A 12,609-nucleotide genomic window follows, 5' to 3' on the forward strand; every position below is an offset into this window, starting at 1 on the left:
CCACCATGATAGTATGTTAAACTTAAGCAATTTGTCATGGGCAATGGGCATCAACACCTCCCGTAAAGTCCATACAATCACCTTGTGAAGCGCCCACATTCATGTAGTTGACACACTTACCTAGGTTCCATAATGATAAAAATCTAGGGGTACCTTCTCCTTGTGTTTACTATCCTAGATACGACGGCATTGGTCTCATCAACACCGACACATTTAAGGTAGTTCGTATTTATTCATGAAAATATGGTATTCGACGTGCTCAACTAGTGATGGATTGATTTGTACTCATATGCGACATGTTTCATGTTAATGTATAAAGACCCATCAATGTGGATATTCCATTGCCCACTAACAAATTGTTGTCTTCTTTCCATTATTTCATACAGGACATTGAATTTCTTGAATTTACATTGGTTCATGGAAGTGATCGATCACAAGTTCCAACTGACATATTATTGGTGCATTCAAATGTGACATTGAGTTTCCATAATCCTTCAAGTTACTTCCACATTGAATTCTCTCCTACATTGCTGGCCCTTTCATACTCGGGAGTACCAATTGCTCATGGAAAAGTATGCATATTAATTAATTTTATATTTTTCTTTGCTTAATGTTTAGATTCATAAAACACAAAAAGAAAAAAGGAGGTAATTAAGTCGATATGGGGTAATAGCATTGAGACACTACCCAACCTTTGTATAATTACTCACTATGCAATCACTAATCCACAATAGTACCATGTGATCTTTTGCATCACATATTCATGGTTTCCTAGTGGTAAAAATATTACCTATTCAAATGACATTATCTTAACCATACCACTTTTGTTTGCTATAGATACCTCCATTTGAATTGAATCATGGATCAATGCAACCAATGCTAGTGAAAATGGAATCCAATGAGGCGCCATTATATGGAGCAGGGATTGGTTTTGAAGCTTTGGGCAATGAAGTGAATGTTCATCTCAAGGTTTCAATAAACATGCAAGTGCACATCCTTCAGAATTTTTTGAGGCGGCAATTTTTACAAGATTTGAGTTGTGCTGTTAAAATCAATCTCACTACCCAAAAAGTGTTTCACTTGACGTGCATCTAGACTTACCACAATGTATTAATGATTTGATCTATATGAACTTGCACATAAGTTTTCTCATTATTTTGTCCTTATCTTTTGCATCATCTCAAAAGGACTTTTGTTGTTAACAAGTTTCTTCACACATCTGAAACTCATACTTTTGCTATCGAAGGTTAGAGAAATAGACTATATGACTGTTTCGATTCATCAATCAAGAAACACTTAGTATACGTATATATAGCAAATGACTGTTGTCCAACTAGTATATATACCTAGTTGGACAACTTTATGAAACAAATTCAATCAATTTCTCCAAATCTTGGGCCTAATTTGCATTCAACAATCCAACCTCAAGCATGCAATTGAAATCCTCTTTCACATGCATCCGAGCTGGAAGTTTTGAAGCACGTCAATCATTCAAAATGATTAAAACATTCTATATTTAAGGCTATATTATAATCAATCAAATGTTCAGAGTACGAAAAAAACTTCAGAAAACAAAGGAAAGGTCATTATTGAATGCACACCTCATGTGGAGGGTGGATAATCATCCCTTCAAAGCATGGAAGCACAACCAGACAGCAAGCAACTGCAATCCTAACATTTGACACATCAAAACAAGAAAGCAGGATTGACAAGGCTTTATGCCCACCATCTTGATAACCAGAATAGAGCTCGGCATTGAACGTAGAGCAAAAATGACCTACAAATTTTATATAACCTAGAAATGTAGAGTGAAGATGAATCATGAAAGCTGAAAAACATGAGCCAATATCGTCTACGCTAGGTAAGGAAAAGTTTGGGGGGCTGTAACTAGACATCTACACAGGTATTATAATATATATATATATATATATATTAATAAAACATTGTAAAAAACCAGATAAATAGAGATCATGTGATACATTGACCTACAACTGTAGAAACATCATAAACCTTTATAATAACAAAATAGTTTATCTCTGGGATTACAAATTAACTGCAAATGAGTCAATAAAGGGTGTCCAACGAAGCTCATCCTCACTATATTTCATTGGCTTCTCTGAACAATTCCTTCATATCATTGCCCATCAACCTCTATCAAGTGCACTTTCTCTGCAATTGCATATCATATGCATTTACTGAATTGTATGAAGTCCAAGCTCATTCCACTTGTCTTGAGAAATCAATGGTTGTTCGACATCTAATAATAGAAAAACAAAGAGACAGAAAAGAGTTGGCACACATAAACTTTGCATGAACTTACTATTGTCTGATAGTTTTTGCCTCATTATTTTCTATTTGGTGTAGAGTAAAATGACTTTTTATTCGCTTCTATCGATTTACTTTCATATTCAAACACCCCTTGCCCAAACATAGTTCCATCCATGCAAACCCATCTCAAAACAGTTCAAACTATTTCATCATTTTCCATTTCCGTTTCTCTACCAGCCTAAATGACTTTTGCGCTTCCTTTCAGTTCAAGAAATCTCACACCCCAGCAATTTCATTATTGATAAGTTATAGATGACAATATAGCCAGCAGTGTAAGACTTGATACAGTCTAAGAAAAGCCCAACCCATACGAATACAGCCACCAGTTTAAGTTTGGGCAACTATAACCACCATTAGAGTTTGAGCAATGTAAAAACAAGAGTAAATCAGCTATGAGACCTGCAAATTTTAGCACACCAAGAATTTACTGTCATTTGTTTTGAAAGTGAATTTCGATTTCCACATCAAAAGATAATTCGTTTAAGGTTAAGTCCTGCTAATGCTACCCAGTGTCACCTCCTCATAGAATAGCTTAGTGTACTCACTTTACCAGCCATTTATAATTTAGCCTAAAGTGACTTTATAAGGCTAACATTATGAGTGGATGGATGCATATACCTCCACACCAATTGAAACCCAATGTTAACTTGACCAACCACATGCTGGTCTTGGGGCCTACCAGCTTTACCTTCTCTGGTCTAAGACCATTGGCTTTCATCTGTTATACACTAGCTATGCAATTCATCTCATCCAAATTCAAGAGTTGAATGAGATAAACTAAACTAAAATAAATCATCAAATAATGCTGACAAAATTTCGTTGTAAACAAAAGTTTCATAAAATATTTAAACAGTTTTCCTCAAATTGCATGTCTCTTCAGGATATTGCCCACAAGACGTATAAGATTGTATCTTCAGCACATCCTCATGACCGTTTCACACATTTTATTGCAAATCTGACTAACAAAAGAAAGTTTCAACTGCTTTCAATATGGCATCAGTTCCACATGCCAGTCATAATGGCTTTCAATCAAAACTTTAGGCATAATCGCTATTTGATTATTTTTAGGGCATTGCAAGAAAACCATTTCTAGGTTTATAATACCATGATGTTGTCCTTCACTTCATTTATTCTACTGATCATATATATTCTTGTACAATCTTCATCCGTAGCTTATAAATTTCCAACCAACTTCCTTCACGCTATGTTGCAACATCACATATTCCAAAATTTCCACCCTTATCTGAACCAAACCAGTGTTATGGTCTCCATATGTAACTCACATACATGTTTGTACTATTTACCCAGTAGGTAAAGGACATACAATGAAGTAAAACTGAGAGATTGAATTCGTTTTATTATCTTCAAATGGTGCTGCGTTTTCATCACCTCAACATTCTGGCTGATAATACCTTGATGTTTCCTACTCTATTTGTGGAGGGTAAGGCTATTAAATGCCTGTTGGTATTAGTCATTTATCAACCCAGTGTTCAATTAAAGTGTCCACATTGACTCCGGACGGCACTAAATTTGAGCAATCATACTTAAAGCACTGGATATATATTGAACTCTGTATATACTGCAACAAACTTGATATATATAGTCCAATGAAACGAATGGTGAAACACATCAGGCATGTTTCGATACAAAAAAATTCAATTCAATTATATACTCAGCATTATAATTTGTGGTTGGATTAGAAAACTCTTACTGTTCATTTCTTCTGTCTCGTCAACGGCTGGCGCACTAACACCAACAGGAAATGGCACATCTGGAAAATTAATCTCTCTCTCTCTCTCTCTCTCTCTCTCTCTCTCTCTCTCTCTCTCTCTGTGAAAACACACAATTATATTAATAAATGTGTGTGAAAAACATTATGATGGTACCACAATTCATTACTACAAGGCTAGTAGGACATGTTGAATCGCCAATATGCAACAAAAACACTCGACCAAGGAAAATAATTTCCATCTCTGATTCCAGGCTGACTTGTGTGTGTGTGTGTGTGTGTGAAACGCAATAGAATATGACACTTTGCATGTTTCTTTACCATAATGTTTCTTCTTGTTGTAAAATGAGAAACAATGGAACCTCTCTCAAAAGATAATTTACCATCATCTGGGAGAGTTTCACGCATCCATTCTTCATCCACAATATCAATCAGGATTCCCATACTCACTATATCTGCCATCTCCTATATTATTGTCAAAACCATGTACCAAGGTAATCAATGCAATATGTGATACAAAATTCAAATGTTTAAGTGATACAAATAGTGTATTCAATTCTTTGATTAGAGTTCCATTCTCTTGTATTTTGAAAACAAATGTTAGATTTTTGCAAATTACGTATCAAAACGATACATGAGCATATGAGCTCAAAAGTATTCATTCCTTTTAGAAGGTTTTAAATGCGTTTAGAAATCCTATTCTTGTACTCATACATGCATGGTACAATGGCATAATGATTCTCGTTTGAATATTTAAGAGTTGAAAATATATAAAAAGTCTTCGAAAAACTTTTAGAATTTTGACTGATCAGTTTAATGGTGCAAGAGTTTTAGGAAATGGGATTTGCGTTAATATAATTTGAGACAATAATTCCCAAAATGGAGATTTTTAACAAATTTTAGCCCTTCTTTACAGCTCAGAGTTTTTAAATAAATGCACAAAAAGATTAAGGGCTTCATTGTAAATTTTGCCAAAAACAAAACCAAATCTGTTACAGCAAGTTGCAAACCCTTAGCCAATATTTTATGCTTATTCCTTACGGTTCTTTGATCTTTTTTACCCTTGTTAGAAGCTTTTTCAAGTTATTTTAAAACAAGCAAAGGGAAAAGCATTCAATAACAAGGAGCAAAAGCATTGAACAAGAAGAAAAGTACAAATACATAGACCAACAGGAAAGAGCAAAAATCTCATACCTCTGAATACAAATTTTGATGAGGAAAGGCTCTGATGTCGTTCAAATAGGTGAACCTTGTCTGCACCCTGACTGAGATTCTCTTTTCTCCAAAATAAAAAGAATCATAGGACCGAAATACCTCTTTAGAGATGTAAACAATAAAAACTAATCCACATTAGTCCAAAAGAGGCATACATCTTCACTTCGAATTTTATTTTATTTTGTTTAGTGTGGTTCTCGACAAATATCATAGAAATCAATCAAGCTAAGGCAGGAGATATTGTTCGAAGAATCAATGGATTTTACTCAAAAACTGGTTTACCGTGTATGATTAAACAGAACATAATTGCAGAAATACATGGATTTGCTTACGTAGAAAACAGCTTCAAAATTCCGGTCCAAACAAAACGATTAGATACTGACCCAACCAACATAAACACCAACAGCAGGAAATAAGAAACCGCTAAAGGTTAGGGCTTCTTGTTTAAATAGACGCGCGGTAGTAATCAAACTCCCTAAAGTTTTTGTCTATTTGGCCAAGCTCCTCCATTAATTACTGGTTTTTTTGAGACTGATATGTGGTATAATATAAGGGTACTACTTAAGGGTAATATAATACCATTGATGTGGGCGAAACATACTATTGGTCGTCTCGTAAAAAATGTGTGCGGGTTTGAATGGACAAGTCCTCGTAAGTGTGAACACACTCCAGAAACGCATAATTACTGGTTTTTTGAGACTAATATGTGTATATTGTAGGGTACTGCTTAAGGGTACAATACCCATGACGTGGGCGAAATATACCATTGGTCGTCCGGTAAAAATTGGGTGTGGGTTTGAATGGACAAGTTCTTGTAGGTGTGAACACGCTCCAGAAAGGCGAGACGTACAATCTTCTGAGCAAAAAGAGCGCAAACCGCATTCGCGAAGTTTTTTCGAGCATCCATCCATGGCCAAAAGCAAATCATGATTACGAATAAGAAGACAAATCGCAACATGTGTTGTATTGTAACATTGTGGACACACACACACATTGATAATAAATGCAAGGAAAATATTGGTAATACATTATTGGCAAACTAGGATCCATAATCAATCATGTTAGAAAGAGCGTAAAATTGTGCATAGACAAATCATTTCCAAACAATTAGTGCCAATCATACCCACTAGGTATACTGGGATTGACGTGGTTCAGACCTAACCCTAAATGCTAACTACATACACCGGTCAACAAAAAATTTATCTCATTGATAGTTACCACAAAAAAGTATTGAAATATATTACAATAGAACTAACGATGAGCAAAATATTAAAACTCAAGAGACTAAGGAAAATAAAGGATTAAAGGTGCTTAACTACATCAATAGCCAACCCCCTAGCGAATGACACGAGACAAAGTATAGAATATCATTAATGTCCCATACCACCGAATCTTACCTTATGTTGTGCATTGGTAGTTGCATAACATATCCGAAGAAAACAACTTAGCCTCACCAATAGAGTATTGACAATGTCTTAAGATGTTGTCACAAAGCGGGTAGTTAATCCCCTTTATAAAGTCCAACAACTAAGGAAGGCTCCGATCTGTCAAGTCCATATGGGTTTGTCCCAAGTCATAGGATAAGTGGTTTCCCACTTATTATCTTGCTCTTTAAACTATTAACAATAGCTTTACAATTGGTCCTTAAGGTCATCGTCGCCGTAGTATAACTATCCCCCAAGTTTTTTTATGGGTTATGTCTTCCCAATGGCCTCATGGCCTCCTTATTTCAAGAGAGACCCATTGTCAACTTAGGAAAGAGAGAACATTGCTACTAATTAGGACACTTGAAATTGGAACCATGCATATCTCTCTCTCAATAGGAAACCATGCATCTCTCTAGCCAAGAGAGAGAGAGGATTGGGATGTTACATAAACTGTAAACCTCAACACCGTGAACTGATAGAGAGATCAAGAACGAAGCTTTTGAGAGCATGGTGCGGCCCAAACTTTGTCATCTCGAGTCCTGCCCCGAGACCGACACATTTTTTGGTCGTGCTTTCCACAAAGCACAATTCCTCCCCATGGTCTCGTAAACTCTTCGGATCCTACCCTAGTCTCAAGTCGTTATGTGTGGGTGTGAATGAATGACTTTTTTTGTTCTTCCTTTTGTTTTTTTAAGGTGGGGGGGGGGATGAGGGGCATGGATTGGAATTAAGTAAAACCGAGGGGTAAGGAACAAACACATCCGAGGAGTCTACAGAACGGTTACAGAGGTTTTTAATTTAATTACAAATCACACTCCTCTTGTTTGTTTCCTTCTTCTTTCTTCCTGTTCTTTTTGCGTAGGAAGCTCATCGATTTGTTCGTGAGGCGGGATTGGATCAATTTCTGCTATCGATTATTGTTGCACTGCCAATCCATGGTGGAATCAATCGATCGATGGGGATTCGATGCACCCGATTGTACGATTATGGCTCCGTGATTATTGATTTGTGGATGGATGAATCAATCAATCGACGGGAAGCCAGATCAGAGGAAGGATTAGCGAGAGATTGATTTCAATGGTTTCTTGCTCGCTGGATTTTGGATGGTCATGAGGGATTCAGAATTTCAGACAGAAGATTGAACCGCTGCAAAAAGCAAAATAGAGGAAGAGGAAAGGAAATCGATGCGATGAGAGGGGGGTTCCCCTCGGAACGGGCATCTACGCCATGCCGACAGGGAAACAGGTTAATCACAGGTCCAACTAATTCCATGATTAGTCGCAGCAGCAGGATGAGGAGAGGATCGTCAAGCATCGACCCTAATAACAGTAATCGCATCCCTAATAACAGTGATAATGTTGTTGCAGGCGCTAATCACGGCCCTAATCACAGCCAAAGTAACGTCGTTAGCAGCCCTAAACATCCCACCACAGGCCACAGCAGAAAAGATTCCAAGGTCCTGGACTGCGGGGGCCGTGCAGATGACGGCGAGGAACACCCCTTCGGTGTACTGTACGGACGACGAAGGTTCACTGCGCCTGCATCTTCTTCGTCTTCTCTGTTAATCCACCGCCCCTCCTCTCCTGTATCCGCCATATCTCCCCGCAAGATGTCATCCAGTCGAAATCATACAGAGCAAAATACTACCACAATTGCAAATCATAATAACAGTCGCTCCACTTCTTCTACGACATCGTCATCATCATCATCTTCTGATGCACTGATTATTGGAAGCAGATTGCATGGGATGTGCCTGAGATCGAGCTCGAGCTCGAGTTACAATGGTAAAGCGAAATCAAGTGCTCGTGATGGTCATGGCGATGGGGGGAGCAGGAGCAGATCAGCAACATCAGCAGACGCAGCAGATCATGATGGAAACATGGTAAGGAAGGACAGCAGTAAATGTGTGGCAAACAGCTGCAGTAGTAGTAGTAGTAGAGGAGAATCCAGAGGCACCACCACTCTGTCAGTAGGGGGACAGAGAATCCATGGCACAGCTTCAGGAGACAGGCAGGGAGAGTGGAGGAGCAGCAGGGAGGAGGCGATCGTGAGGCTAACGAAGCGGATGATGGAGGAAGGAGGCAGCAGAAGCAGCAGCATGTGGTGCCTGGTGGGCCTGCAGAACGAGGGGAACACCTGCTACCTGAACGCCTGTATACAGTGCCTGTCTCACACCCTCCCCCTCGCCTCCGCCCTGCTCCATGGCTATGGCTATGGCGGAACCGGAACTGGAACTGGAACCGGAACCGGAACTGAAACTGGAACCGGAACCGGAACCTCTTCTTCTTCTTCTTCCTCTTTGTCTCTGAATGGCTTGACCACCGCCTATGCGGCTTCGAGGACCCGAGGAGGAGAAAGAGCCACACGGAAATACGAAGCACGCCGGCTCGCGATCGAGTTCCAAGGGCTCGTCCGAGCCATGTGGTCGTCGTCATCCCGGACCGAAGCCTCGCCGAATCGCTCCTCCTCTTCTACCTCTACCTCCAAGTTCCTCCACCATCTCCAAGAATGGGACACCCAATTCTCCGGATATCGGCAACAAGATGCTCAGGTTTGTACCCACTGCTCCTCCTTGGAACTCCGGCGAAAAGGACCTCGGCTCGTCGCGTGTCTCTCTCTCTCTCTCTCTCGCGCGCGCGCACTTAACATTATCTATCATCATCTTGCATTAGGTATAGTAGTACACCCATGGAATGCGACATATGTTTTTTGTGTTATGGCCTTGGAGGGAAGCCATGGAACGAGACATATGTTTCTTTGTGTTGTGACCTTGGAGGGAAGTATAGTAGTGCACCCATGGTATGAGACATATGTTCTTTGTGTTATGACATTAGTGGGATCAGGGAAGTATAGTATACACACCCATGGAATGGAATTAGGTGGCATGTTTTGTGCCATGACCTTGCAAGGGAAGGGAAGTATAGTATACACCCATGGAATGGAATTAGGTGACATGTTTTGTGTGATGACCTTGCAAGGGAAGTATAGTACACCCATGGAATGGAATTAGCTTCCCATGTTTTGTGTTATTACCTTGCACTAGAACACCATGGAATTAGACATGTCTATGTGAAAATGTGTTAGATTTGGAGGAGGATATATAGTTTGAAATATGACCCTTTGGGACCAATGTGACAAACACATTAAGTTTCCTTCGGATGCCCCCTTTGTGTCTCAGAATTGTTTTGACAAATGTTGCGAATAGCGATTATGCAGAGCATGCATTTGGATTTACCAGACGAGGAATGATGATACATTTTCATGGTCGCAAAACATGGCCAGATTGTCGTAGCCGAAAACTTGTCATCTTGGTCCGAGGCAACACATTCATTGACGACAATGTGTGTTGGTGTGAATGCCCACACCAAACAACCTATCCTACATCCAAGGGAATGCCGAAAATACCATTTCATATGACAAAAAAAGAAATGCCACCATTTAGACATTTTGATTATCTTATTGATTCTATTGAGTTTTTGCTCTCCATGCTTGCGAAAACCCACCCTATGAATTGACCATCCATCATGAGGCAATCTACTCATGAGTCATGACATGAATATTTGAAAAAAGGAAATTGAACCGTTTGATTTCATGGTTGTGATTATGAAAACAATATTTAAGAGTATCTCTTCAAGATAACTACGCTAAATTGTTCTTAATGTCCTCTTTTACATACTAGGAAGCGATGAGAGCAATTTTGGATGGTCTTCATGAGTCATTGAATCAAGTAAGCGAACCTCGATATTTGGACATTTATAAGGAGTTTGAGTCGTCAAGTACAAAGGATGAGCTTGCACAAATTACATGGGACTATCACAAGTCATTAAATGATTCGGTGATACAAGACATCTTTTGTGGTGAGTATTGATTGATCTTAGACCCAAAATATTAAGTTTTTATCATCCTAAAATTTGGAGCTTTTAGCATGTGAAAAATAGACATGTCTCGAAACTTATTTGAATTGGATGTAAATGAGAAAAATATACATTTGATACATTTGAATTGTGGTATACCTCATTTTTTCTGAAACCAGGCCAACTTCAAAGCACCATTGAATGCTCTGTTTGTAGGAGGAGCTCCCATTGTTTTGATCCATTCCTAGATCTCTCATTGCCTCTCCCTAGAGAGAATGGGTTTAAGTTCAGGGCCTCAAATAAATGGCAACTTGATATCCAAGATTGCCTCGCTTTATTTGTTGCACCAGAGGTTCTAAATGGCAACGATAAATATAAGTGTGCCACATGTAAGGTAATTTTGATCAAACCTTTTCATGTTCATAACATTTTTCCAAATTGTCAAGGATTACAAGTTAACATTTTGAGGTCTTTACAACAAAAAACTAATATACACATTCAAAACATGTTCCATCCAAATGGTTTGCAATCATGAATCCACATAATATTGTATGTTTTCTACCATATTATCATAAGTAAGCAGACATAGTATTGTATATTGTATGTAATTTTGATATAAAATTATATACACACATATATTTCTTCTATTAGGTTTCACAACGTTCCACAAAGAAACTAAGTATATATCGAGCTCCTCTCATACTCGTGCTTCATCTCAAGGTATTTACAAATGGTGTTACCTCGTTATAAGTGTGACATGCTCTATCTTTGTTATTCCCTTTTTCATATGCTTATGAAAATGGGCATAGGCTAGATGGGGCTCGCTTTTGTCCTATACCAAGCATACTGTTATAATGGAGTAGTAACAAACTACACATGAAGTTGCTTTTTTCACAAGGATAGCTAATATTTCACGTATATAGATATAATCATCATACTTTAAAGTTTATCATTCTCCCCTTGGTTCCCATTTAACCTAAGTTGCTATTTCCCTTAAAGGGGAATGGGTGTGTGAACATGTGCATGTGTATATACTCCTACGGTCCAATGTATGTTAGATATTTTATGTGTGAAATTATAAAACCAAAATGTTGTTTTTTGGAAATAAAAAATAAAAAATAAAAAATCAAAATGTTGTTTCTTTGTAAACTCTAGCCTCTCTAATAAAAGAATCTTTAGCATATATGAAAAAAGAGTTAAAAATTTGCCTTTTGTCTTTGTGCCATAATGTAAGAGTTCACATATTAAAATTACGATGTCTTGTTTATACTAATAATTTCTTGCTTCTCCAAATCATATGGATAGCGCTTTAGTGGCTTTGGTTCCTTTTCTTATAAGAAAGATGATACACCGATTTCATACCCATTAAGGGGATTAGACCTAACAGAATTCATCGTGTAAGTAATCACAAATGTGAAATTAACTTCATATTGATTGTTGACTAATAATTTGTACATGCTATTAATCCACAATTGGAACAAATGTAGGAATCCTGAAAGAGAACATAAGCATGGACTGGTATATGATCTATATGCAGTTTGCCACCACTCTGGATCTATTGGTCATGGTCATTACACATCCCAATGCAAAAATGTTGATGGGTTGTGGTATTCTTTCAATGATTCGTTTGTCACACCTATTCTTGATGAGTCCCATGTTGTGAGTTCCTCTGCTTATATCTTGTTCTATCAACTTCGATTATAGTACATATCATGTACAATTCGAACATATCCAAAACCATATTGTACTAATCAACATTGGGCACATTCGCCCAAACTTGTAATACAATATCTTTTCCGTGTTGTTTATCTTCCCTCTCTTTCCCTCTATACATGTAAAATGACGTTTGTAGATTTGGTAATATAACCTATAAATTAAAAGCATCATATTTATAATCTCGTAATTAAACATACATGATAATTGAAGTGCCATACTCGAACCCCACAAAGAAGGATGAGCACATATGTCCATGCATTATTTTAACATAGAAAGATTTTACAACATAGTAACCACACTTCTTAGGAAGGAGTCACATACAAGATGATTTGCTTATTTG

The 12,609-nt window shown here is 37.9% G+C and overlaps 2 protein-coding genes across 3 annotated transcripts; one reads left to right on the forward strand and one right to left on the reverse strand.

The window, feature by feature from the left end:
- Window positions 1-1,992: 1,992 nt before the first annotated feature.
- On the reverse strand, window positions 1,993-5,354 carry BNS (bonsai). 2 transcript variants are annotated; one of them, XM_087336847.1, is made up of 4 exons: window positions 5,275-5,354; window positions 4,441-4,532; window positions 4,040-4,099; window positions 1,993-2,257 (listed from the first exon to the last, which is right to left on the reverse strand). In XM_087336847.1, the coding sequence occupies exons 2-4, from the start codon at window positions 4,517-4,519 to the stop codon at window positions 2,193-2,195; spliced, it is 204 nt and encodes a 67-aa protein (XP_087192973.1). In that variant the 5' UTR covers window positions 4,520-4,532; window positions 5,275-5,354; the 3' UTR covers window positions 1,993-2,192. The 2 variants fall into 2 exon arrangements, with proteins under 2 accessions (XP_087192973.1, XP_087192974.1); XM_087336848.1 differs by having other exon boundaries at window positions 4,441-4,522; window positions 5,252-5,324.
- A 2,518-nt stretch (window positions 5,355-7,872) lies between these two features.
- Window positions 7,873-12,356, forward strand: LOC147850278 (uncharacterized). Its single transcript, XM_087336170.1, has 6 exons — window positions 7,873-9,250; window positions 10,379-10,556; window positions 10,733-10,947; window positions 11,205-11,273; window positions 11,859-11,950; window positions 12,041-12,356. The coding sequence occupies exons 1-6, from the start codon at window positions 7,889-7,891 to the stop codon at window positions 12,255-12,257; spliced, it is 2,133 nt and encodes a 710-aa protein (XP_087192296.1). The 5' UTR covers window positions 7,873-7,888; the 3' UTR covers window positions 12,258-12,356.
- The last annotated feature ends 253 nt before the right edge of the window (window positions 12,357-12,609 follow it).

The sequence above is a fragment of the Azolla caroliniana genome, unplaced genomic scaffold (genome assembly GCF_043228905.1).
Source record: "Azolla caroliniana isolate FFs.n. ecotype wild unplaced genomic scaffold, voAzoCaro1.0.p SCAF_21, whole genome shotgun sequence".
Lineage (NCBI taxonomy): Eukaryota > Viridiplantae > Streptophyta > Polypodiopsida > Salviniales > Salviniaceae > Azolla > Azolla caroliniana.